General features: G+C 50.0%; 7 protein-coding genes across 7 annotated transcripts; 3 read left to right on the top strand and 4 right to left on the bottom strand.

Annotated features, from left to right (window-relative positions):
* Positions 1 to 540: 540 nt before the first annotated feature.
* TREMEDRAFT_61054 (uncharacterized protein) lies at positions 541 to 1,212 on the bottom strand (the record flags this gene model as incomplete). The annotated part of the gene is made up of 2 exons (XM_007003430.1): positions 541 to 886; positions 950 to 1,212. 2 exons carry the CDS (start codon positions 1,210 to 1,212, stop codon positions 541 to 543), a joined length of 609 nt encoding a protein of 202 aa, XP_007003492.1.
* A 397-nt stretch (positions 1,213 to 1,609) lies between these two features.
* TREMEDRAFT_61053 (uncharacterized protein) lies at positions 1,610 to 2,355 on the bottom strand (the record flags this gene model as incomplete). The annotated part of the gene is made up of 2 exons (XM_007003429.1): positions 1,610 to 1,642; positions 1,858 to 2,355. The coding sequence occupies 2 exons, from the start codon at positions 2,353 to 2,355 to the stop codon at positions 1,610 to 1,612; spliced, it is 531 nt and encodes a 176-aa protein (XP_007003491.1).
* Positions 2,356 to 2,948: 593 nt separating this feature from the next.
* TREMEDRAFT_61052 (uncharacterized protein) lies at positions 2,949 to 3,584 on the bottom strand (the record flags this gene model as incomplete). Its single annotated transcript, XM_007003428.1, has 1 exon — positions 2,949 to 3,584. One exon carries the CDS (start codon positions 3,582 to 3,584, stop codon positions 2,949 to 2,951), a length of 636 nt encoding a protein of 211 aa, XP_007003490.1.
* Positions 3,585 to 4,504: 920 nt separating this feature from the next.
* On the top strand, positions 4,505 to 5,750 carry TREMEDRAFT_61051 (uncharacterized protein; the record flags this gene model as incomplete). Its single annotated transcript, XM_007003427.1, has 2 exons — positions 4,505 to 5,429; positions 5,722 to 5,750. The coding sequence occupies 2 exons, from the start codon at positions 4,505 to 4,507 to the stop codon at positions 5,748 to 5,750; spliced, it is 954 nt and encodes a 317-aa protein (XP_007003489.1).
* A 1,092-nt stretch (positions 5,751 to 6,842) lies between these two features.
* On the top strand, positions 6,843 to 9,336 carry TREMEDRAFT_61050 (uncharacterized protein; the record flags this gene model as incomplete). Its single annotated transcript, XM_007003426.1, has 6 exons — positions 6,843 to 6,915; positions 6,969 to 7,181; positions 7,245 to 7,382; positions 7,472 to 7,826; positions 7,877 to 9,181; positions 9,237 to 9,336. The coding sequence occupies 6 exons, from the start codon at positions 6,843 to 6,845 to the stop codon at positions 9,334 to 9,336; spliced, it is 2,184 nt and encodes a 727-aa protein (XP_007003488.1).
* A 3,632-nt stretch (positions 9,337 to 12,968) lies between these two features.
* On the bottom strand, positions 12,969 to 14,423 carry TREMEDRAFT_61048 (uncharacterized protein; the record flags this gene model as incomplete). The annotated part of the gene is made up of 2 exons (XM_007003425.1): positions 12,969 to 13,373; positions 14,022 to 14,423. 2 exons carry the CDS (start codon positions 14,421 to 14,423, stop codon positions 12,969 to 12,971), a joined length of 807 nt encoding a protein of 268 aa, XP_007003487.1.
* A 7,588-nt stretch (positions 14,424 to 22,011) lies between these two features.
* Positions 22,012 to 24,540, top strand: TREMEDRAFT_61046 (uncharacterized protein; the record flags this gene model as incomplete). The annotated part of the gene is made up of 4 exons (XM_007003424.1): positions 22,012 to 22,084; positions 22,138 to 22,632; positions 22,722 to 23,097; positions 23,148 to 24,540. 4 exons carry the CDS (start codon positions 22,012 to 22,014, stop codon positions 24,538 to 24,540), a joined length of 2,337 nt encoding a protein of 778 aa, XP_007003486.1.
* Positions 24,541 to 26,561: the final 2,021 nt, after the last annotated feature.

Below are 26,561 nucleotides of genomic sequence, written 5' to 3'. Positions count from 1 at the left end.
CCTTACCCAATTGTTAAAACCCCGATAAGATGACGGCCCCGTCCGGTCGTCGGTCACGACGCTCCAAGGGCGTCATCGTGCGTCTCACGCTCGACGATCTCATGGAACCATGGATCAACCGTTCGTGGAGTGTTGGAAGTCGACGTCATTAGTGAAGTTCCTCACAAGTCAAAAAATGACTCTGCAAGTCATACATACAGTATATCATCATCACTGGATCTCCAGTTTGGTTGAAAGGATTGACAATGTGGCGCACGGATGTTGACTCGTCTCATCACTAATTTCAAGAATCGGTTTGTTGAAGATGATTATGTAACCTGCTCTACTACGTGTATGACAATAAAGGGGAAGATTAAAAAACAAGTACATGGCAAGAAAAGTCTCCTGATGGTGATAACATAGTCGTTCAAACCGAGCCCGTTCAATTTCCCTTCCTTCCCCTGTGGTTCCACATCCTCGTTTCAATTTGAATCGCGATCTCTCCTGCCCTATGACTTTTTGCACGACACATTCCCTAGATAGTACGTATATGTCCTTCGATCAGTCACTGCCTGTGAGGTCAAGATGCTGGATTTTAAAAGGCTCCTCATCACTCCAAACGTCATTGTCATGAATCTGTTGAGAACATGCGTTTTGAAGCTCTGTTGGTGTCATGTGTAACCCTCGAGCCCGAGCTCCACCAAGTGTCTGTTCGACGACAAAGTTCAGTCGGGCGATGATAGTACTCAAATAACCATCCGGATGAATGTTGCTCGTCAGGGGGACACATGCAGTATCTTGTGTGGAAATCTGATTACCTGATTCCCCACGACAAACTCCACTCGATGAAAAGTCAATTTGATCCAAAGCATACTCCCTACTAGTTGTAATTAGGCCGGGTGGATACCTGTGCGTACAAGAATGACAAGTTCTGCTATGCTGAATGGAGCTTTGCTCTACGACGTCACACCTTTGCAGGACTTCCAAAGCCGCATTTTCAATGATCCGCTGCCGTTGTCGTCTGTTACGCTGGCTGCATCCCTGGATTGGAACTGGCTTCAGGAATGTGATGAATTTCAAAGGTTCTTCGAGAAATTCTCTCAATTCCTCGTGATTTATATCTGAGTTGCATGGAGGAGGTAGGAATTCAACGGATGACAATGGTCTCATTTCTTCTTGATTCATCTCTGACTCGTCTGGAGGAGGTGAAGGGGAGTATTGTGTGTCCGACATGTTTAGGAATTGGTAAATTTGATCTTGTTGGATGGAAAATTCCGCACGGACATATAGACATATATAGTTTTCTCATTTCACTTTCCGTCTTCTTATCCTCCGTCATCGGGTCATTGCGTCATGGGAACGACCTCCGGGCATCGAGAGGCTGGTTAGTATGTACTTGTCTGCATCATTTCAAGAACAGAGCTTGCTCTGGGGACAGGATGAAGGGAAGGATTTCTCTTTTCCCATTGTGTCATAGTTTCACCTTCACCTATTTTGCACTGAAATCCTCACTCCTCTCCATATACGTCACATCATATCATCATCGCTTCGTATGAGTCCTAACGGCCGAGAGCTTGAGGGGTTCAATCGGAACGACGATGACAACATCTCCAAGAAAAGTGGGCCGGGCCTAGAGGTACCGAAGAGAGGTTCGCCCCATCATCTAGACGGTAGCTCTTGAACGGATATGTTCCTCTTTATCAGATGACGGTCAGAATCTATAAGCAAAGAATGGATCTGACAATCCAGAGCTCAACATTCGTAAGTTCATCGTGTACGCTTCAGGGCCGGTTGTTTTTTCTGAATCCATCTTCATATCACGCGGCAAGGGGTGGTTTTTTCCATATACTTCAACTCTGCTTGGGTAGTTGGAATTACTTTCACGAGTTCCACGAGTGTTTGACCAGGAATCTCGCAGTCTTCCACCACCTTCAGCAGGACATTCATAGGTACGTCCCTATAGTCTATTGATTGGCGATCTTCTTCTTCCGAACTCGGAACGCCCGACGTTGATTTTTCCATGAGACTTTTCAACTGCTGATCAGTCGTCTTGAGAGTGCTTAGAGCCGCATGGTAACGACTCATCATACTTGAGAGTGGTGCTGGAGGTAAGTTACGATCTACCCATGAAATAACAGAATCAGAGCGTTCCAGAAAAACCACGGAAGCATCTAATATTAGATGCACTATCGCTTTCATCGATGGTCTTCTTTGGGTACTTGGTTCTAGTCGCGAGGCTAAAAGTCTTGGAGGGCTCATGGTTTTGTCTATCCACCACTTGATATCGCCGTCCATACCTAGAGGTTTTTTGATCAGATCAAAGATAGAGAGGTTTCGGTGATAACATAAAGTGGGTGAAGTAGAAGGGTCCGACATGATCGACTGAGAAGTAGGAAGTGAAGAGATGATGGAGAAAGGTATGCAGGGGATTATAAGCAAGAGTGGAGCAAGTAGAAATCCTAAATTCTCACTACGCCCCTTCTCACGCCGCATGACGTGACGTGCACAACGCATGAAAGGGTGATAAGTCCGACCATGCGGTGATTCCCACGGAGGATAGCCCTGCGACCTTGTCTACCCGAGATGTCCGGACACTAGGAGAGGTACGGAAGGAGGGGGAAAGGGGTCTAGCGAAGTCTGGACCCTTGACAACACTAGGCTAAGGGGTGAGTGAGTCACGGTGATGGCTGCGTTCCAGAAAAAGAGTATTTGCACCTCTCGGTCCTCAACTGGGACAACTCTCACAATTTCTGATCACATCAACCCGAAGAAAGAAAAACTGACATCCGTGTTCAATTCTCGGCACTGCTTCAACACCTTCATTGTAAGTTGATGGGATAGAGTAATCCTAAGATGTATAAGGAGACTCTCAATCATCACTGCATCTCAAACCTATCAATCGATCTCATAGCAACCTTTTTATGGTAAAAAAAAGGCCATACCGTAGCTTCTCATATCGCTTCCTCCTTCTACCTCGGAGGTGTCTCAAAAGTGAAACGGGAGACTACGCCAGTGTCGTAGGATTCGGCGAATTGATGGGCGATATCAGTACATTCGTAGAGATTGATGACGACTTTTGTGAGAACTTCTATACTTTCAAACAGTCTGCACTCGGCAGACCAGAGCTCATCCATCTCGTTAAACCCCCAAATTTCCTGAGAGTTGGACTCACATAACTCTATCAAAGTTTGGAAACTTTTCTTGGTTTTGGTGAGATGTCTAACTCTATCGTCATACTCTCTCACATCCTGCTCTAAGCTTTGCGGCTGCTCTTCATACCATGAAGACTTTACCCATTCAACCACCAACTTTGAACGCTCGATCAGGCCCCCAGTTGCATCCAGTAGCCTCTTCATGCCAGCAGTATACGCCGGTATTTGATCAGTGGAAGGAAGCCCTAATGGCGCCTGTCGCCTTTTCTGAGCGGACACCGCATCACGTTCGAAGAATCCCTCCATGTACTCTCTGATCGTGTGAGATGATGATAGTACAGGCTCATCTACGAAAGAGTTCGCTACATAGCTGGGACTAGGTGGAGGGGACTGAGGTTCTGGCAGGGTTGGAAAAGGGATGGAATTCGTAAAACCTGGCCCCGATGTTGACATGACTGCTAGCTAAGCTATACCCAGACAGATAATTGTGAAACGGATTGGTAATTTCTCAAACAGTAGGGATGGTTATTTATGCTCTTATGTCATGTTGTCATCCCCCTTCGAGACGGGTACGCTCCATTGGGGATACGGCCGCTTTCAACCGGTTATATCTCATCCGGATGAGGTCATCTTGGCTTCTATACCCCTACTTCCCAATCAAATTTGGTGGGGATGTCTTTTGACTCCCTCTTAGAGGGTTCTACCCCACAACAGGGGTCCTGCATGTATGGGAAGGCCACGGACACGGGACGGGTAGAAGGCGAGGTGGAGGACAGGGAGAAAATGCAGGCTATGTACGTCTTCCTTCCCCTCTTGGCTCGTCCTGTTCAAGTGATCTACCTCTTCTATGACTCTATAACTACCGCAGAGAATACCGCTCCCCCCTTGTCCTCGTACTTGTCCCAGCATTCGTGTGAAAGCGGTTGTTGGACCAAGTTGACCGCACGGATTTCCCACCATATAATTCATTTTGACACTTTCCCTCTATCCCCCCGACTGAATTGGCAGAGCAAAGTAGTCAATAACGGAGCGAAGGCTGTAATTCATCTACTTAGAAGGCCTGAATGAAAGTTTGAGAGTTTCTCGCCTCGATGACGCTACGTCAAGACCCACGTCATATAGTTTGAGTCAATGCGCCCTGTTGAATGGTGACCCGCCACACTGCGGAGTTATAAGGAGTTAGAGCGTGGGAAAGATGACTAAGGACTACGTATCCCCTGGATGATATATATCTAGATAGTTCTTCTAGATAGTTCTCTATGATCTTATGAATCCATACTAGATCGTGAATTTCAACAGATTTGGAATCAGAATATCTGAATCACTGTATACCGCCCCATCTACACCAGTAACACATCTACAAGTAGTACAATATGCCTCCCAAGCAAGAGACTTTCGAATTCGTCAATGGTGCTGTCAAACCAGTACTCAACGGCAAGAATTTCTTTGGTTGGCATCAAGCCGTCCTTGACGCTGCCTATGCAGGAGGTTATGTCGATATCCTGCTCAGCAAGTCCAAGAAACCCGTTGATCCATCCATCAGGCGCACCGAGATCACCATCAAGAAAGAGCCGGCAGTGGAGCCCGCTCAAGTCCCTCTCCCAAGTGAGGCAGAAGAGAAGGGAAAGGAAGGTGACGGTGGCAAAAGTGATGAGGATAAGAAAGCGGAGGACAAGAAGGCAGATGATGAAGAGGACGTGATAGAGGTAGATGAGAAGGGCAAAGTAATCAGTATGGATCAGAGGAGGAGGGAATTCTTGCTTTGGGAAAAGCGTAATCAAGAAGCTCTCTCGCTCCTTCTACGATCAGTTGATGAAGCTTTCCATTGGCAAATCAACGGCATGGAACTTGCTTCCGAAGCGTGGTCACTGATTTGTGACGCACACCAGTTTAAACAAGCATCAGTCATTACCGACCTACGAACCGAATTATCCAAGTTCTATCTGTCAGATGGTGGTGACATGCAAGAACATCTACGTCGTTTTGGAACTCTAGTAGAACGTGGGATCAAGTCAGGTCTCCCAGAGTTTGCAACCGACACAGCCCGCTGTGACATACTTGTGGGTTCACTCCCTTATTCACTCAAAGATATCCGTCGTGACTTTCACAATCTTCCATCCGACAAACAAACCTTCCGCGCTCTACATGCAATGTACCTAGAAGAAATGCGTGCAAGAGAAGTCTCAGAAACAAGAGAAAAGGATGCAGCCAGTAATGGAAATATTCTCTATGCAGGAAAAGCTCAGCGTGGACGAGGTGGAGGAAGAGGTAGAGGTGGATTTAGAGGGAGGGGTGGTCGTAACAACGGCGCACCAAAAGAAGAAAAACAACATGGGGGAAAAGGTACAGCTCCTGGTAGTTGTTGGAATTGTGGCAAACCTGGCCACTGGCGGATTGATTGTCCTGAACCGTCAAAGAAAGAAAAGGGTACTGCAGCAACGGCAGCCTGTCACGGCTGTCGAACAACTATCTTCTAGTAGACCGACGGTCGACGAACCTCGGCTAACTTGACGCTTCTAAGTCGATGTCTCACCCAACTAGGAGGGCGCAGACGTCGAAAGGAGTGTAACTACGGCGTACTTCGGCGTAGTTACTTTAACTGAGGTTTTGTTCTACTGATGGCGATGTATCTCGATTGTATATAGCTATCTCTATGTCTTTCACTACTGACAACAATCAAGGATCGCTGAAGAACTTCAGCGATCTTCTCAGCTAATATTATCTACTCCTCCTAGACGTTCATCCAACCCTCTCGCGCTTTGACGTACTTCAACGCACTTCGTCCAACTTCCCCGAGCCCTCGGCCATCCTCTTCCTCCTTCGACTAACTCCGCCTAACATCGCCGCACTTCTGCTCCCATTGTCCCTACTTAGCCTAACTCCGTCTAACTTCGCCGTACTTCTGCTCCCATTGTCCCTACTTAGACTAACTCCGCCTAACATCGCCGCACTTCTGCTCCCATTGTCCCTACTTAGCCTAACTCCGTCTAACTTCGCCGTACTTCTGCTCCCATTGTTCCTACTTAGCCTAACTCCGTCTAACCTCGCCGTACTTGGTGTCAGAAGTCCTGAGTTACGTGTAGAGTAAAGAGGTTAAGGCGTGATGGGGTTTTGATGGCCAAAGGAGGGTCATTGTTGGTGGAGTAATCGAGGTGTCGCGACGTAGTTCGTGACAGTCGCCCCCTTCTTTAGCCGCGAACGTCCTCGTGAGCGATTACACCTCTGTCGTGTCAAGAGAACTTAGCAGCGTAGTACCCCCATTCTCTCCCTCCCCATGACCATCCTTCACCCTTCTGCTCTTTGCGCCGCACTTCGTAGTTGGGCCTCCTTTCACTCCAAAACCCGACAATGAGACTCCCCTAACTTCGTCGAGGTTTGCCGTAAGAAGCCCTGTGTCTTTTGTAGGTGAGACACGCTTCCTGAATGGCAGCCGAACAACACCGTTGTTTGTCGAAGTAACCCTCGCTTATATTGAGATGAGACACTATAGCGTGGGAATTTTGATCGTCCCTGCGATGCCTTTTGTTGATGAAACGCGAAGTTTGCTGCATGTTGACGACGAGGGTTTAGGTTTGATTATACTAAATACTGAGCAGTTCGTCGAGCTTCTCTCTTTTTCCCATCTGCTTTCAAAACTTTCTATCTCTCTTACCTAGAAAACAGATTTGTTACCTTGAATCATCTTTTATTTCTTTAAGTATTTTTAACGTCATGGCCCCTCCTACTCCCACCTCTAACCCTTTCGCCGCCATGAGGAACTTTGGTGGTATGGTGTCGTCTGCTCGTGAGTTATTCCTCGACACTTACCTTACTTCGCCGGACTTGGCTGATGTTCAGTTTCCTTCGGCGACAGATCTCGCCAAGTCTCCTCCCTCGGCCTCGGCACCCTCTCTTTGGGGGAGCCGTCTGGCGATGTCCCGCCTCCTCGCTCCGCTTCTCCTCCCGCCGGTCCTCCCGCTGGTTCTCCCTCTGCTTCTCCTCCTCCTGGTCCTCGCTCTGCTTCCCCTCCTGCCGCCAGTCCTCGCCGCAGGACGCCCGCCTTTCGTCCTGGTGAGTCTCCGTCCTCCTCCGACCAGGAGTCGCTCAGTGGTTCGGAGTCGGACGATCAGTCAGACTTCGAAGGAAAAGGGGGTGATTATAGTGATGAGGATGATAGAATCGTGTCGGAGGGTGAAACCGAGTTAGAGGAACACTCGGATGATGATATGGTGGCGGTTAGTGTAGAGGACAACAACGTAGATAGTCCTGAGCGTGAGTTCTTCGTCCAACCTCTCACACCTTCGCCGAACTTGGCCTTGTTTATCTGTTCTTTAGCTCTTCAAGACATTGCTAACTCGCAGCCGCTCCTGCCCCTCCCCCTGCTCAAATTGTGGGCCAGAAACGACGCCGTTCCCTCTCCTCTTCTTCTTCTTCCTCTTCTTCTTCTTCCTCTTCTTCTTCCTCTTCCGGGGTTCTCCCCCCCCCCAACGCCATCGCCGCTGCCGCCGCTGCTGCCGCTGCTGCCGCCGCCGCCGCCGCCGCCGGTCCTGCTGCCGCCGCCCCCGTCGCTGCTCCCCCCCCTTCTCCCAGAGGGGAGCCTTCGCCCAAACGGGTGAAGAGATCACTGCGGGAAGAAGAGTACTTGTGGGAGAAGATGAAGTCCGAGCCTGGTCGTTGGATCGCGGTTGGTGTTGACGAAGCGTGTGATCGTTGCCGGTGAGTCCACCTATTCGTACTACGCCGAAGTTACTCCTGCTAATTAGTAGACGTGAGATTATCACGTATAATCGTCCAAACTGGCCCTGCCTCAAGGCAGTCAGGCCACACAACAAGGCCCTCCGTTGTGCTTCATGCACGTCTGGCCCCTGCTCCTTCTGTCCCGTTTCCTCTGCCCGGGACATCCCGCCCCGTCCCTTCGACGCTTCTCCTCTCCCCCCTCCCCAGACTCCAGCGTCTGTCCCCCGGTCGCGGGTACCTCCTTCGTCTCTCCGGTCGGTTCGCCGTACTTCGCCGGACCTCCGCCCGTCGCCTCCGTCGCCGTCGCCCTTCGCCCCTGTGGCCGGCCCATCACGTCTCCCGGCTGTTCCTCCTTCGTCTTCTCGCCGTCCTTCGGCCTCTGCTCCTTCGGCCTCCCGTCCTTCGGCCTCTCGTCCTTCGGCGCCACATCCGTCCTCTCCAGTGGTAGCTTCTCCTCCGGCTCACAGCACCCGAAGTCGGCGTCCTTCTGTTCCTCTGGCCACTTCGGCGGCCCCTCCCGTCACCCCTCCCTCTGCTTCCCAGAAGACACCGAAGTCTTCTTTAAAGAAATCAAAAGGGAAATCTAAAGAGAAGGAGGTTGCCTTCAATGATGGCGATGTGGAAAATGAAGATACTCAGCGTGCTGGTCCCTCTGCTCCCCGGTTGTCCCTCGTCCACCCTCGTATCTCCCTGGACGTCCGTATTCCTGAGGACGAAAAGGAATTCGCCACTTATCGTTCTCTCGTCCTCGGTCTCACTACTCAGCTTGAGGCCGCCCGAAATGATACATCTCTCCTGCTTGACTTCTCTTCTCGTCAAGCTAACGCTTTAAACAATCTCACTGCGGCGTTAGTAGATGTAGTCAACACTGGGGCTCTGGACGACGAAGCAAGGACAAGGTTAGCGGACGTCTCTCGCCGAAGCCTTACTGAGATAGCCGATGTTCGCCGAAGACTGTTCGACACCCCCTTCCTAGTCACTCCTATGGCGTATGAGCCACCACCGTCCCTTGACTGGTTAGGTCGTCGTAGTAGTTCTCGTGTCCCAGCTTCCGCCCAGACTGCTCTCGACCTCCTCAGTCTTCCCTTCGAGTGTCTACGGACCATACGTTCTCTGTGGAGGACCCCGAGCATGCAAGCTGCTCGAGATGTCCAGGACTTCGGTGACTTCTTTGGGGCTATGAATCGGGCATGGAATGCTTCTCTCTCTACTGCGTTCCCGTCTGAGACTCTCGATCTACCTTCGGTCATCGGTAGCCTCCACACCAATCCCGCGGGACCGAGTAGATCGAAGGAGAAAGGAAAAGGAAAAGGTAAGGGTAAGAGTAAGGACAAGTGAGCGGTACGTAGCTGTAATCCTATGTTGTATGCAGTACGTTCTATCTCCTAGCCCTTCGCAGTCGCCCTTCCTTCGGCTTAGTAGGGTGAAGTTCGTGGAACTTCGCCAATATGTCGTCAGCTCCATCGACGTTCTCCACTGGTTCCCATGATACTGAGTCGTCTGTTCCTTCGTAACCTAACCACTCCACCAAGTACTCTAACTTTCCTGATCTCTTATTTACTCTAGAGTCTACAATGTCTTTTACCTCCCACGATTCCCCTACATTATCTACCTCTACTGGGCCAGGTGGTTCAGCTTGCTGACCAGGAAATATTGGAGGGTGATAAGGACGGAGCAAGGAGACATGGAATACATCATGGATACCTGCCATCGTTCCTGGTAATTCCAATTTACAAGCATGAGAACCTACCTGCCGTACTACCTTGTACGGCCCACTTTGCTTAACATCTAACTTCTTCATTGGTCTCTTCGTCTTAATATTCTCTAACGACAGCATCACTAGGTCTCCTTCCGCGAAGTTCGGCGTAGTCCGGTGTTTCCTATTGTATCCTTCGGCGTACTTCTCATTAGCTTTCTCAATTCCTTCGATACAATCTTTGTGTATTTCAGTCAAGTCTTTTACCACCACCGTAGCAGCGGGCACTTCGACCTCGCTAGCCTTTATCTCTTCAGCCCAACGAGGGTGATATCCATAGTTCGCATAGAATGGGGTTTTGTTTATCGCAGAGTGCTGGGTGTTGTTGTGAGCAAAGCTAGCTCGAGCGAGTAGCTTTGACCAGTCGTTCTGCTGATAGGAGGTGAAGATTCGAAGATACAGTTCCAAAGACTGGTTGGTTCGTTCGGTCTGTCCGTCAGTCTGTGGATGATATGCAGTAGAGAGATGTAGTCTTATTCCGAGACTATCGGTCAAATTCTTCCAGAACTTGGAGGTAAACTTCGATCCCCTGTCCGATACTATATTCTCTGGCAACCCATGCTGGGCCACCACATAGTCCAATATCAACTCTGATAGGCCGGCTGCGGTTAACTTCGTCGTAGTCGGGATAAAAATGGCCCATTTGGTCAACCGATCCACCACTACCAGGATGGAATTATATCCATGGGAATTTGGCAGCTCCTCGATAAAATCCATCGAGATGCTAGACCAAGGTTTCGTAGCTACCTCCAGTGGTTTAAGCTCCCCATGAGGTTTCTGCCTGTTAGTCTTCGCTCTCTGACATACCGCGCATCCAGCAACATAATCTTCGACCTCCTTCCTTACTCCAACCCAGACATAATCCCTCAGGACTAGTTCAAGGGTCTTCGCCGAACCTGGATGACCGGCCAAGGCTGAGTCATGTCGCATCTTCATGATCTTCAGCCGAGCATCGGCGTAGTTCGGCACATAAATGCGATCGTCGAATGTGAGGAAACCTCTTGAGTTCCACCCCCCACGAAGGATTAGAGGAGACCGCGAACTACGGCGTAGTTCGGTGATTGATCCTGGTTCCTGCACGTTATCGTTACACGTAGGATGAGAACACTCAGCGCAAACGACTCCTAATAATTCTTCTCTGACCCCTTCTATGTCTTCGTCCTCCTGAACTCCAAGTACTAGATCCATAGGGTCCACAAGATCATTTTCCTTTACCTCCCTTGTCCCTTGCAATGCTCGAAGGAGGTGACGCAACTCCGACGTGGTGGCGTCAACTTCGTCGAACTTCGGCAGACCTTGGATAAGGTTGCTCTCTTGTACCATGGTACTTCCTTTCCCGGAATGATAGTCCGCCCGTCTAGATAATCCATCTGGAAGACTTGCCTGGGTTCCTGGCCGATAAACCATTTTAAACCTGAAGTTAGCTAGCTCCTCTACCCACCTACCTTGCCGAGGACTGAGTTGTTTCGGTTCCATCCAGTAGGTAAGGTTTAGATGGTCGGTAAGTACTGTGGTTTCTACCTGCAATAATAAGTGTCTCCTTCTTCTGAAACCCTCCACTACAGCGAGGAACTCCTTTTCTCCTACCGTATAATTCAGTTGAGCTGTGTTGAAAGCACCAGACTCAATAGCTACCGGGTGTTCTTGACCAGCCGTGTTGATCTGCGAAATTATGAACCCCCAGCCGAAGAACGACGCATCTGTCTGTAATATCGTCTTCAATGTAGGGTCAAAATGGGCTAACACCGGCGCAGTACACATCCTAGCCTTCAACTCTTTGAAGGCTGACTCCTGTTCGACTCCCCATACAAATGGTACCTCCTTCCTTGTCAAGTCATTGATAGGTCTAGCAATCTTCGAGAAGTTGGGGACAAAGCGCCTGTAGTAGCTTACAACTCCAATGAATCCCCTTGACTCTCGTAGATTCTTAGGACGTGGGAAGGAAGTGATGGCATCAATGTATTCTGGGTTCACCGATACACCTTTAGAGGATACCACGAAACCCAGAAACACCACCGAATCTCTTTCGAACTCGCACTTACTAGCTTTCACGTACAGGCTCGCCTTCCGCAGTACCTCAAAGACCTTCGCCGTAGTTCCTCGTAATTCCTCCAACGTATTCCCATAAATGAGGATATCGTCAATGTAGACCACGACTCCATTCCCTAGTAGCTCTCTAAACACCTCATTTAGGAAGTGTTGGAAGACCGCGGGGGCGTTTCGCAGCCCATCACGAACAACCAGAGATTCAAACATACCATACTGTGTCCTGAACGCCGTCAGGTGTTCATGTCCCTCTGTCACCCTCAACAATTGGTATGCTCCAATTAGATCTAGTTTGCTGAAATACCTTGCTTTTCCAAGTTCCTCAGTAATTTGACCTATTAGAGGGAGAGGGTAGGCATCTGGTATGGTCGCTTCGTTCAGTTTTCGATAGTCGATGACCATTCGCCATTGTCCTTCGGCTTTCTTCGGTATCATAAACATTGGTGAGCCGTATGGCGAGTTACTTGCCCGAATTCGGCCAGCGGCGATTTCGCGATCTAGTATGTCTCTCAGCGCGCGTCTCTGATCTTCTCCTTGAGCATAGAGGGAGGCGACCTTAAGGTTCGCCCCCTCCTTAAGCTCAAACTTCAAATCGTAGGACCTTGAAGGGGGAAGGGTCTCTCCTCCCTTCTTCGGATTAAAAACGTCAATGTACTGGTGGTATTGTTCAGGAACTACCTGGAACAACTCGTCTTGTTCCTCCGGGCTCAGCTCTTCAAGCTCATCTTCGCCGCGGAGGTCTATCGCGTCCGTCGGAGTCGGCAGCCCTATGGCCGCTAACTTCGCCGCACTTGGTGGGGTTGGAATGGGAAATTTCACCGAGTTGTCTCTTCCATCAAGGACAACCCCTTCCTTCCTCATCCAATCCCACCCTATCACAACATCTGCGTCGCAGAGCGTTGTTACATCGAGACAAACAGATCGCACTTCGGCGTCCTTCGTCAAACTAAATCCGACTTCGACAAACTCGGTGATGGGTCCAGCGACACTCACCGAGCCGTCGAACATGTGAACGGGTACGCTCACCTGATATCGCCTCTTGTCTACACCTATCTTCGCTGCCGCCCTAGGGCTTATATATGAACAAGTAGCTCCAGTGTCCCAGAGCGTAGTTAGCTTTATTCCATTAATGAAAATGTCCGATTTAGGTTGATCTCTGGAAACGGAAGGGATGAGGAGATGATTATCGACATTGCATGAACAAGGGGTACTGAGTGGTGTATTTTTGTATTCACAATCCTCTGGCTCCATCAGCTGTGTTTCTTTTATGGGTTTGGGAATGGTGGCCGAGAGAATATGGCGGACCCGCCGAGCCTCGCCTACTGCGACAGGTCCTCTTCTTTTCCCTGGTCCTCTTCCAAATCTACTTCTCCTCCAACCGCATTCAAGTTCCTCCTCTGTCCGAGAGGTACTGCGTTCCCTCCCGATCCTCCACCACGTTCTCCGAACTTCCCCCCCCATGGAGGCAACAGTCCAACCTTAACCTTAGCCTCCCTTACAGGGCATTCCTTCAGCCAATGTCCTGCTTCACCACACTCGGTACACTTCCCCTCCTTCCTCCTTGTCTCCCTCAGATCGGAGCTCGGCCTAGGCCATCTTCGGCGAACTTCGTCGATGTTTGGCGGTGTACTCTTTACCACCGTCGACATCATAGCCGCCTGGACACCACCCTGCGCCGAAGGTTGCCCCTTTTCCCATTTCTTCTCTTCTTTCTTCTCTGTCCTCTGACTTTCCACCACTGTCGTTGTCCTTATCCCTCCTTCCCTTTTCCTCTCTGCCTCCTTCTCCACTTGTCTCCTCCACAGGCGGTTGTCCAAGGGAATCACAAACTCCAATAGCTCTTTCACAGTCCCAAACGATCTACCGTGTCTTGCAATTTCATCTAGGAGGTGCGATTTTAGTCCTTTCTTGGCTCGGTCAACTAGGTTTCCATCATCAGACCACTTAAGAATCGCAACATGTCGCTGGAAGGCGGAGAAGTAGTCCGAAGCAGACCCGGTTTGCTTGAGGTCGTTAAGTTGTCGGGCCGCAGTTCCTTCTTCGTCTGGATCACCAAAGTTAGTCTTGAGGTACTCAGGAAGAGGTCTTTTGGATAGATCGGGCTGCACTGCAAGAAGAGGTGTTTCGCGTAGATGAGAGATCATGAAAAAGACTTTCTTAGTGTCGTCGGGGAAAAGATGAGAGTTCAATTCGAAATGTACGTCGCACTCAGACAGAAAGGCGGTTAACTTGTTCCGATCTCCTCTCCAGAGGTCTGGGTTAGGTAGCTTTATCCCCTTCCGTTGTTCGCCCACTACGCTTGGGGTCGCCGAAGTTTGCCGTCCCATGGCGTACCTCACTCCTTCTGATATCCCTTCTGCAATCCCGCCCACTGTATCCCTTTCTCTTCTCTGTTCCCATTCCTCCCTACGCCTTCTCTCCTCCATCATGTCTTTGTTCATATTCGCCACCATCTGCATCAAGGCCAACACCACCCCTTGTGTTCCTTCTTCTCCCAAGTTCGCCGTACTTCCAGTGTTTTCTCTTGGGCGTGGGGTTTGGTCTGATCCAAGTGGGGATCCCGCAGGTGGGAGAGCATTAGACGGAGGAGAAGGAGGGTTAGAAGGCACCGGTGGAACGAACTCATCTCCTTGAATTGATCCCCCCACACTATCCTCCACTCCAAGGTCCTGCCCCATTGCTCTGCTAAGCTCCTCCAATGCTCTCCTCTCGTTCTCTTCCATCCTGTCTCCATCCCTACTCATGCCTCGCGTAACTCTCCTTTCTGGTTCCATAATATCTTCGTACTTCTCCGAGGTTCGCACGGGTCGTCGGTAAGAGCGATCCTTGATACTGTCACGGCTGTCGAACAACTATCTTCTAGTAGACCGACGGTCGACGAACCTCGGCTAACTTGACGCTTCTAAGTCGATGTCTCACCCAACTAGGAGGGCGCAGACGTCGAAAGGAGTGTAACTACGGCGTACTTCGGCGTAGTTACTTTAACTGAGGTTTTGTTCTACTGATGGCGATGTATCTCGATTGTATATAGCTATCTCTATGTCTTTCACTACTGACAACAATCAAGGATCGCTGAAGAACTTCAGCGATCTTCTCAGCTAATATTATCTACTCCTCCTAGACGTTCATCCAACCCTCTCGCGCTTTGACGTACTTCAACGCACTTCGTCCAACTTCCCCGAGCCCTCGGCCATCCTCTTCCTCCTTCGACTAACTCCGCCTAACATCGCCGCACTTCTGCTCCCATTGTCCCTACTTAGCCTAACTCCGTCTAACTTCGCCGTACTTCTGCTCCCATTGTCCCTACTTAGACTAACTCCGCCTAACATCGCCGCACTTCTGCTCCCATTGTCCCTACTTAGCCTAACTCCGTCTAACTTCGCCGTACTTCTGCTCCCATTGTTCCTACTTAGCCTAACTCCGTCTAACTTCGCCGTACTTGGTGTCAGAAGTCCTGAGTTACGTGTAGAGTAAAGAGGTTAAGGCGTGATGGGGTTTTGATGGCCAAAGGAGGGTCATTGTTGGTGGAGTAATCGAGGTGTCGCGACGTAGTTCGTGACACAGCCCGTGAGAAGAAGGGAGAGAAGGGAGTACCAATGGCAATGGCTACGTATGTGTCACGGGCGGGGTCTTATCCCCAAAGGGTAAGCAAGGTGACTGAGATGGGGCTGTAACCCAATACTTGTCTCGGGCTCGTAGAGCTTGAGGAGTATACAGAGGTTGACAAGGGACTGAGGGAACTGAGGGAACTGAGGGAACTGCAAGATGTCAGGCTGGATCTGACTGGACTGACAAGTTGAGAATGAGATTCAACATGAGATTCATAGGTGGGGAACAACCTGTTTGGAGGGGGTTTATATCCACAGCAAAACAGGCTGAACTGCAAAACTACAACAATAAGCTACGGAAGAACTGCTAAACATATTTGCAATTCTCATCAAGAGAATTGGCAATCCTGACATGTGAAACTAAGAACAATAGGCAAAGGACCCAGGGGTCCAGGGGTAACTGTTACAGGTTCATGGGTGCGACAAGGAACAATTAGCAGAGGACACAGGAGTCCAGGGGTAAGTGTGTCAAGCATGTGAACACAAAGGGGAACAATAGATTAAGAGCACAGGGGTTCAGGGGTAGGTGTTTCAAGTGTGGGAGTGTAAGAGATGACAATAGGGATTGTTGATGGAGATCAAGAACAATAAACCTAAGCCAAAGGGGGTCAGGGGAAGTGTTCCAGATGTGTTTCAAGTGTGGGAACACGGGAAAAGACTATCTTAGGTGGCAAGTAGGTGATGTATGACAGTATGAAGGGTGGCAACTGTCACGGCCGTCGAGCAACTTCTTCCTAATAGACCGACGGTCGACGAACCTCGGCTAACTTCACGCTTCTGAGTCGATGTCTCACCCAACCAGGAGGGCGCAGACATCGAAAGGAGTGTAACTACGGCGTACTTCGGCGTAGTTACTCTAACTAAGGCTTTGTTCTATTGATGGCGATGTATCCCGATGTATAGCTATCTCTATTTGTCTTTTACTACTGACAACAATCAAGGATCGCTGAAGAACTTCAGCGATCTTCTCAGCTAATATTATCTACTCCTCCTAGACGTTCATCCAACCCTCTCGCGCTTTGACGTACTTCAACGCACTTCGTCCAACTTCCCCGAGCCCTCGGCCATCCTCTTCCTCCTTCGACTAACTCCGCCTAACATCGCCGCACTTCTGCTCCCATTGTCCCTACTTAGCCTAACTCCGCCTAACATCGCCGCACTTCTGCTCCCATTGTCCCTACTTAGCCTAACTCCGCCTAACATCGCCGCACTTCTGCTCCCATTGTTCCTACTTAGCCTAACTCCGCCTAACATCGCCGCACTTCTGCTCCCATTGTCCTTACTTAGCCTAACTCCGTCTAACTTCGCCGTACTTGGTGTCAGAAGTCCTGAGTTACGTGTAGAGTAAAGAGGTTAAGGCGTGATGGGGTTTTGATGGCCAAAGGAGGGTCATTGTTGGTGGAGTAATCGAGGTGTCACGACGTAGTTCGTGACAGCAACTGCTTCAGCAGTACGATGAAAAACACAACGAGTCAACCTGGGTGGTTGACACCGGCGCCACTCATCACCTCACATACGACAAATCCCTCCTCTCTGATATCCTTCCTCTCACAATCCCTATGATCCTAAACGGAGTATCTGAAAATGGAACTCTCACCGCTAAACATTCCGGCACTGTCCTCAGCATAACCCCTTCCGGCAAGGTCTTCAAAATTAGTGACGTCCATTATGTTCCCGGTGGAAAGATAAACCTCTTATCACCAAATGTCATTATGAATAAAGGATGGACTGTTAGTTTTATGCCTTCTGGAGGAGAAATCAAGGGTCATGGACAGGTGTTTAAGATGAAGCGTATGGGAAGTTTGTGGGTGGTACATCTACCACGCCATAAAGTAGAAGAGGGCTCTGCACTAGCGTCATCTGGTGAAATCCCTATACCAAGCAAGACATTGAAGGATTGGCACGAGTCGTTGGGACATGTTGGAGTTACGTCAATGAAGAAGCTCGAAAAAGCAAATCTACTCAAGATTGAACCAACAGAACCACCATTTACAGGAGATCAATGTGACGTCTGTATTATCAGCAAATCAACCCGTCTATCATTTACCGATGTTCCTGTTCGTGCAACAAAACCTCTTGAAATCCTTCATTGTGATCTCGCTGGTCCGCTCCAATTATCATATCAAGGATCAAAGTACTATCTCAGTATAGTGGATGACTTCACAAAACTAGTCGTCTGTATGGCTCTCCAGAACAAGGGAGAAGCGACACAATGTATGATACTCGCCGTCAAGAGATTAGAAAACATTGCCGAAGCAAAAGTCAAGATCATACGTACCGACGGCGGTTTAGAATTTTCAGGTGGAGTTTGGGATAGATTCATTGGAGATAATGGAATCATCCATCAAGTAACCACACCGTATACACCTCAACTCAATGGAGTTGCAGAAAGAATGAACCGTACTCTAAAGGAGATGGTTGGAGCACTCCTACGTCAAAGTGGACTAGGAATGAAGTTTTGGCAGTACGCACTCTTTCATGCGAGTGGTATGCTAAATAGGTGCAGGGTTAGAGAAGACGGTGTTACTGTCTATGAACAATTCTTCAGACGTAAACCCAACCTTGCAGATCTCCACCCATTTGGTTCCAATGTCTATGTCCATATTCCATCTCAAGTACGTGGAGGAAAGGCAGAGTTGACTCTTCCAAAAGCTTGGAAAGGTAGACTTGTAGGTCTCCCATTTACGTCAGCTGGATATATTGTGTGGAATCCTGTCACGGACAGTTTCACAAATACTAGAGACGTGGTCTTCCCAAGGCAGGGGGGATCACAGTTGGAGAATGTGGTAGACGTGGAAAAGGATGCTGGAAGTGATGTAGAGAAGGACGGTGGTACGGAGAGGCAGGCAATAGGTCAGCCAGAGGAGGCTGAGGACGACATTCCCCCTCCTGAAACAACAACAACTCGTACTCCTCCTCTCACCCCAGAATCAACAACACCTCCAGTCCGTTCCACTACTCCTATCCCGTCAGAACTTACTCCAGTTGAAGACGTACAAGAAAAAGAACAATCTGTAGTTGAAGAACCTCAACAGCCTGTAGATCCAAGCGAGGATGCAACAGGAGAAACAGAAGAACAAGAATTGCCTGTACAACAAGCAATTGAACCACGTAGATCAACACGTCAAAGAAAACCAAGAATTCTACTTCTTGAAGGACCTCAGCTCATTAGTAGTGACGAGCAAGAAGAGGGATGGGTGTTGACAGTACAAGGAAGTATCTTAGATAATGACCCAAAGACATATGAGGAAGCTATACGCTCTCCATTAGCTAAGGAATGGAAAAAGGCTATGGATCTAGAATTAGGAAGCATTCAGAAAGCGGAGACGTGGGAGGACACGGTTGCTCCAGCAGAGAGAACTCTTGTTGGAAGCAAGTGGGTATTCAAGACCAAGCGTGATCAACATGGTGCCATTCTCAAGTACAAAGCTCGTGTTGTTGCGAAGGGATATTCTCAGATCCCTGGTCAAGACTTTGATGAAACCTATTCCCCTGTTGCTCGACTCACTTCTCTTCGTATATTCCTCACTCTTGTTGCTCAAGAAGATTTAGAACTAGGTCAAATGGACGTTGTATCAGCTTTCTTAAATGGTAAACTCGATAAACCAATCTTCATGCAAAGCCCGCCAGGATATAAATTGAAGAAAGGTTGTGATAGCGTCAAACTACACAAGGCATTATATGGTTTGAAGCAAGCAGGACGGACATGGTGGGAAGCATTGGATGAACATCTTCAGACGCTTGGATTCCGTCGTACAGCTCAAGATTGGGGTGTGTACCGCTTCACAGGAAAGAAGAAAGCATATATTATTGCGTATGTTGATGATCTCCTCATTGCAGCTGAAGATATCAACACGGTCAATCTTATCAAAGAAGAACTCTCTCAAAGGTGGGAGATGACCGACGCTGGAGAACCTCAATTCATGTTAGGATTGAAGATTACAAGAAACCGTTCAGAACGTACAATATGTCTTACGCAGACAGCTTATATTGATACGCTACTAGAAAAGTATGGTCTTACCAACGTACGACCTGTTATCACTCCTTTTGATTCAAAAACAAAGCTTCAAGCAAATGGTCTAGCCTGCAAGGAAGGTATTACACGTTATCAACAACTAGTTGGAAGTTTGATGTGGACAGCTATAACCACACGACCCGACCTTGCTTATGCAGCTGGCGTACTCAGTCGCTATTGTGCAGATCCCACTGAAGCAGCGTGGGATGCTGGAATCCATGTCCTCAAGTATCGTAGAGGTACACGTACCCACAGATTAGTATTAGGTGGGAAAGGGGGGACAAAGTTATTGGAAGCATGGAGTGATGCCGACTGGGCTGGAGACTTAGACGATCGTAAATCAACAAGCGGATATGTTGTCAAATATCACGGATCAACAGTCAGTTGGGGAACGGTGAAACAAAAAGGTGTAGCATTGTCTACGACCGAATCAGAGTATATGGCTCTGACAGAAACAATCAAAGACGTAACATGGGTTCTCAGTATTCTCAACGAGTTTGGAATCAAGACAGAAACATTCCTTCCTGTTCTTATTCATTGCAACAATCAGTCGGCAATAGCTCTCTCAAACAATCCCGGTCATCATAAAAGCAGTAAACATATAGATCTCCGATATCATTTCATCCGTGATCACGTCTGTCACGAAGTGACAAGTCAGTTTGGTTAGAGTTGGATGGGTTGGGTATTTAACCAGCGACCGGCGGTTACGATTAACCACCGGTTAATAGGCCTTTTAGCACAGTGGTTTAGACCGCTGCCTCTGAAGGGCACTGTTATATCGTCCCAATGCTGGTTAGTTGGTCTCGTGACAGATTAACCGGCGGTTACGGGTAGGGTCCTGGGTTCGACTCCCAGACAGAGCTGGGGTAACCCAGACCTACTTGGAAAACCTCCCGAGAGTTGGAGTAAGTTTTCGGCCTATCGTGCCCATCCCTGTTGGGGCCCCAGATGGGGCTGAAAGGGAAGGCATAATGTCACGAAGTGACAAGTCAGTTTGGTTAGAGTTGGATGGGTTGGGTATTTAACCAGCGACCGGCGGTTACGATTAACCACCGGTTAATAGGCCTTTTAGCACAGTGGTTTAGACCGCTGCCTCTGAAGGGCACTGTTATATCGTCCCAATGCTGGTTAGTTGGTCTCGTGACAACGTCGAACAAGAAAAGATCAAGTTGGAATATGTGGAGACAGAGCTCCAAGAAGCAGACATCTTCACAAAATCAGTGGGTGGAACAGCACATTGGAGACACGCAGAAAATATTGGGATTAGACCAGAGAAAGTAGTCACGGAAAGCGGCACGGCTGCAGTAGTGACATACGGAACAGTTCTCGTGGTAATGGGGACAAAGAATAAGATGTGGCGTAAACATAAGAAACAACGTAAAGGATGTTGGAACTGTGGAGAAGAAGGTCATTATCGTCATGATTGTCCACACGCAAAGGTGGAAGAAAATCATAGTCCAACGGAAGACGAAACAACAACACACTCAACCGTGATGACACACAAGAAAACAATTGAACAAGACGGAACGTCATTGTCGATACGTGTCGTAGTAAAAACTCCAAAAGAAAAGGAAAGTGTCAGGGCCGTCGAACAACTATTTCTTAATAGACCGACGGTCGACGAACCCCGGCTAACTTCACGCTCTGAGTCGATGTCTCACCCAACCAGGAGGGCGCAGACGTCGAAAGGGGTGTAACTACGGCGTACTTCGGCGTAGTTACTCTAACTAGGGTTTTGTTCTACTGATGGCGATGTATCTTGATTTATAGCTATCTCTATCGGTCTTTCACTACTGACAACAATCAAGGATCGCTGAAGAACTTCAGCGATCTTCTCAGCTAATATGACCTATCCCTCCTAGACGTTCATCCAACCCTCCCGCGCTTTGACGTACTTCAACGCACTTCGTCCAACTTCCCCGAACCCCGGCCATCCTCCTCCTCCTTCGACTAACTCCGCCTAATATCGCCGCACTTCTGCTCCCATTGTCCCTACCTAGCCTAACTCCGCCTAACTTCGCCGCACTTCTGCTCCCATTGTCCCTATTTACCCTAACTTCATCTAACTTTGCCGTCCTTGGTCTCAGAGGTCCTGAGTTACGTGTAGAGTAAAGAGGTTTGAGTCGTGATGGGGTTTTGATGGTCAAAGGAGGGTCGTTGTTGGTGGAATAATCGAGGTGTCACGACGTAGTTCGTGACAGTCGCCCCCTTCTTTAGCCGCAAACGTCCTCGTGAGCGATTACACCCGTACTGTGGGAAGAAAACTTAGCAGCGCAGTACCTCCATCCTATCTTCCTCCAATTCTATCCCTCGTCCTTCTGCTCCCCGCGCCGTACTTCGTAGTTGAGCCTCCTTCCACTTTGAAACCCGAGAGTGAGACTCCCCTAACTTCGTCGAGGTCTGCCGTAAGAGCCCCTGTGTCTTTTGTAGGTGAGACACGTTTCCCAGACGGTAGCCGAACAACACCGTTGTTTGTCGAAGTAACCCTTGTTTATATTGAGATGAGACACTATAGCGTGGGAATTTTGATCGTCCCTGTGTTGCCTTTTGTTGATGAAACGCGAAGGATGCCGCATGTTGACGACGGAGGGGTAACTCGAGTTATACTAAATACTGAGCAGTTCATCGTCCTTCTCTCTCTTCCCCATCTGTTTTCAAAACTTTCTATCTCTCGCACTTAGAAAACGGATTTGTTACCTCGACGTATCATCTTTTATTTCTTTAAGTATTTTTAACGTCATGGCCCCTCCTACTCCCACCTCTAACCCTTTCACCGCCATGAGGAACTTTGGTGGTATGGTGTCGTCTGCTCGTGAGTTATTCCTCGACACTTACCTTACTTCGCCGGGCTTGGCTGATGTTCAGTTTCCTTAGGCGACAGATCTCGCCAAGTCTCCTCCCTCGGCCTCGGCGCCCTCTCTTTGGGGGAGCCGTCTGGCGATGTCCCGCCTCCTCGCTCCGCTTCTCCTCCCGCCGGTCCTCCCGCTGGTTCTCCCTCTGCTTCTCCTCCTCCTGGTTCTCGCTCTGCTTCCCCTCCTGCCGGTTCTCGCTCTGCTTCCCCTCCTGCCGGTTCTCGCTCCGCTTCTCCTCCTGCTGGTTCCCGCTCGGCTTCTCCTCCTGCCGCCACCCCTCGCCGCATGACGCCCGCCTTTCGTCGTGGAGAATCCCCGTCCTCCTCCGACCAGGAGCCGCTCAGTGGTTCAGAGTCGGACGATCAGTCAGACTCCGAAGGAAATGGGGGTGATGATGATGATGAGGATGATAGAATCGTGTCCGAGGGTGAGACCGAGTTAGAGGAACACTCGGATGATGATATGGTGGCGGTTAGTGTAGAGGACAACGATGGTGATAGTCCCGAGTGTGAGTTCTTCGCACATCCTCCTACACCTTCGCCGAACTTGGCCTCGTTTATCTGTTCTTCAGCTTCCTAAGGCACTGCTGACTCATAGTCGTTCGCGTTTCCCCCCCTGCCCAAATCGTGGGCCAGAAACGACCTCGTGCCCTCTCCTCCTCTTCCTCTTCTTCTTCTTCTTCTTCCGGGGTTCTCCCCCCCGCCAACGCCATCGCCGCCGCTGCCTCTGCTGCTGCTCGCCGCCCTGTTGCCGCTGCTCGTCCCGCCGTCGTTCCCCGTCCCGCTGTCGCCGCCGCCGCTCCTGTTGCCGCCGCCGCCGCCGCTGCTGCTCCCCCCTCTTCTCCCCGAGGGGAGCCTTCGCCCAAACGGGCGAAGAGGTCATTGCGTGAAGAAGAGTATTTGTGGAAGAAGTTGGAGTCTGAGCCTGGTCGTTGGGTTGCGGTTGGTGTCGATGAGGCGTGCGATCGTTGCAGGTGAGTTCCCCTATTCGTACTTCGCCTAAGTTCTCCTTGCTAATAGGTAGACGTGAGATCATCACGTATAATCGTCCGAACTGGCCCTGCCTCAAGGCAGTCCGGCCACACAACAAGGCCCTCCGTTGTGCTTCATGCACATCTGGTCCCTGCTCCTTCTGTCCCGTCTCCTCTGCTCGGGACATCCCCCCCCGTCCCTCCGACTCTTCGCCTTTCCCCCCTCCTCAGACTCCAGCGTCTGTCCCCCGGTCGCGGGTACCTCCTTCGTCTCTCCGGTCGGTTCGCCGTACTTTGCCGGACCTCCGCCCGTCGCCTCCGTCGCCGTCGCCCTTCGCTCCTGTGGCCGGCCCATCACGTCTCCCGGCTGTTCCTCCTTCGTCTTCTCGCCGTCCTTCGGCCTCTGCTCCTTCGGCCTCCCGTCCTTCGGCCTCTCGTCCTTCGGCGCCACGTCCGTCCTCTCCAGTGGTAGCTTCTCCTCCGGCTCACAGCACCCGAAGTCGGCGTCCTTCTGTTCCTCCGGCCACTTCGGCGGCCCCTCCCGTCACCCCTCCCTCTGCTTCCCAGAAGACACCGAAGTCTTCTTTAAAGAAATCAAAAGGGAAATCTAAAGAGAAGGAGGTTGCCTTCAATGATGGTGATGTGGAAGGTGAAGATACTCAGCGTGTTGGTCCCTCTGCTCCCCGGTTGTCCCTCGTCCACCCTCGTATCTCCCTGGACGTCCGTATTCCTGAGGACGAAAAGGAATTCACCACTTATCGTTCTCTCGTCCTCGGTCTCACTACTCAGCTCGAGGCCGCCCGAAATGATACATCTCTCCTGCTTGACTTCTCTTCTCGTCAAGCTAACGCTTTAAACAATCTCACTGCGGCGTTAGTAGATGTAGTCAACACTGGGGCTCTGGACGACGGAGCAAGGACGAGGTTAGCGGACGTCTCTCGCCGAAGCCTTACTGAGATAGCCGATGTTCGCCGAAGACTGTTCGACACCCCCTTCCTAGTCACTCCTATGGCGTATGAGCCACCACCGTCCCTTGACTGGTTAGGTCGCCGTAGTAGTTCTCGTGTCCCAGCTTCCGCCCAGACTGCTCTCGACCTCCTCAGTCTTCCCTTCGAGTGTCTACGGACCATACGTTCTCTGTGGAGGACTCCGAGCATGCAAGCTGCTCGAGATGTCCAGGACTTCGGTGACTTCTTCGGGGCTATGAATCGGGCATGGAATGCTTCTCTCTCTACTGCGTTCCCGTCTGAGACTCTCGATCTACCTTCGGTCATCGGTAGCCTCCACACCAATCCCGCGGGACCGAGTAGATTCGTCCACCCTCGTATCTCCCTGGACGTCCGTATTCCTGAGGACGAAAAGGAATTCACCACTTATCGTTCTCTCGTCCTCGGTCTCACTACTCAGCTCGAGGCCGCCCGAAATGGATACATCTCTCCTGCTTGACTTCTCTTCTCGTCAAGCTAACGCTTTAAACAATCTCACTGCGGCGTTAGTAGATGTAGTCAACACTGGGGCTCTGGACGACGGAGCAAGGACGAGGTTAGCGGACGTCTCTCGCCGAAGCCTTACTGAGATAGCCGATGTTCGCCGAAGACTGTTCGACACCCCCTTCCTAGTCACTCCTATGGCGTATGAGCCACCACCGTCCCTTGACTGGTTAGGTCGCCGTAGTAGTTCTCGTGTCCCAGCTTCCGCCCAGACTGCTCTCGACCTCCTCAGTCTTCCCTTCGAGTGTCTACGGACCATACGTTCTCTGTGGAGGACTCCGAGCATGCAAGCTGCTCGAGATGTCCAGGACTTCGGTGACTTCTTCGGGGCTATGAATCGGGCATGGAATGCTTCTCTCTCTACTGCGTTCCCGTCTGAGACTCTCGATCTACCTTCGGTCATCGGTAGCCTCCACACCAATCCCGCGGGACCGAGTAGATCGAAGGAGAAAGGAAAAGGAAAAGGTAAGGGTAAGAGTAAGGACAAGTGAGCGGTACGTAGCTGTAATCCTATGTTGTATGCAGTACGTTCTATCTCCTAGCCCTTCGCAGTCGCCCTTCCTTCGGCTTAGTAGGGTGAAGTTCGTGGAACTTCGCCAATATGTCGTCAGCTCCATCGACGTTCTCCACTGGTTCCCATGATACTGAGTCGTCTGTTCCTTCGTAACCTAACCACTCCACCAAGTACTCTAACTTTCCTGATCTCTTATTTACTCTAGAGTCTACAATGTCTTTTACCTCCCACGATTCCCCTACATTATCTACCTCTACTGGGCCAGGTGGTTCAGCTTGCTGACCAGGGAATACTGGAGGATGATAAGGACGGAGCAAGGAGACATGGAATACGTCATGGATACCTGCCATTGTTCCTGGTAGTTCCAATTTACAAGCATGAGAACCCACCTGCCGTACTACTTTGTACGGCCCACTTTGCTTAACATCTAACTTCTTCATTGGTCTCTTCGTCTTAATATTCTCTAACGACAGCATCACTAGGTCTCCTTCCACGAAGTTCGGCGTAGCCCGGTGTTTCCTATTGTATCCTTCGGCGTACCTCTCATTAGCTTTCTCAATTCCTTCAATACATTCTTTGTGTATTTCGGTTAAGTCTTTTACCACTACTGTAGCAGCAGGTACCTCAACCTCACTGGTCTTAATCTCTTCAGCCCACCGAGGGTGGTACCCATAGTTCGCATAAAACGGTGTCTTGTTTATCGCAGAATGGTGGGTGTTGTTATAAGCGAAGCTCGCTCGAGCAAGCAGCTTTGACCAGTCGTTTTGCTGATAAGAAGTGAAGATTCTAAGGTATAGTTCGAGGGATTGATTTGTTCGTTCGGTCTGTCCATCAGTCTGTGGATGATATGCAGTAGAGAGGTGTAGTCTTATCCCGAGACTATCGGTCAGGTTCTTCCAGAACTTCGAGGTGAATTTTGATCCCCTGTCCGATACTATGTTCTCTGGTAGCCCATGCTGGGCTACCACATAGTCCATTATCAGCTCTGATAGCCCAGTTGCGGTCAACTTCGTCGTAGTTGGGATAAAAACCGCCCATTTGGTCAATCGGTCCACTACTACCAGTATCGAATTATACCCATGGGAATTCGGGAGTTCTTCAATAAAATCCATCGAGATACTGGACCAAGGTTTCGTAGCCACCTCCAGCGGTTTAAGCTCCCCATGAGGTTTCTGCCTGTTAGTCTTCGCTCTCTGACATACCGCGCATCCAGCAACATAATCTTCGACATCCTTCCTTACTCCAACCCAGACATAATCCCTCAGGACTAGTTCAAGGGTCTTCGCCGAACCTGGATGACCGGCCAAGGCTGAGTCATGCCGCATCTTCATGATTTTTAGCCGAGCATCGGCGTAGTTTGGCACATAGGTACGATCATCGAACGTGAGGAACCCCCTTGAGCTCCATCCTCCACGAAGTATTAAGGGGGACCGCGAACTACGGCGTAACTCGGCGACCGACTC

This window comes from Tremella mesenterica (assembly GCF_000271645.1).
Source record: "Tremella mesenterica DSM 1558 unplaced genomic scaffold TREMEscaffold_3, whole genome shotgun sequence".
Lineage (NCBI taxonomy): Eukaryota > Fungi > Basidiomycota > Tremellomycetes > Tremellales > Tremellaceae > Tremella > Tremella mesenterica.
This window is presented reverse-complemented; position numbering and strand designations above follow the sequence as displayed.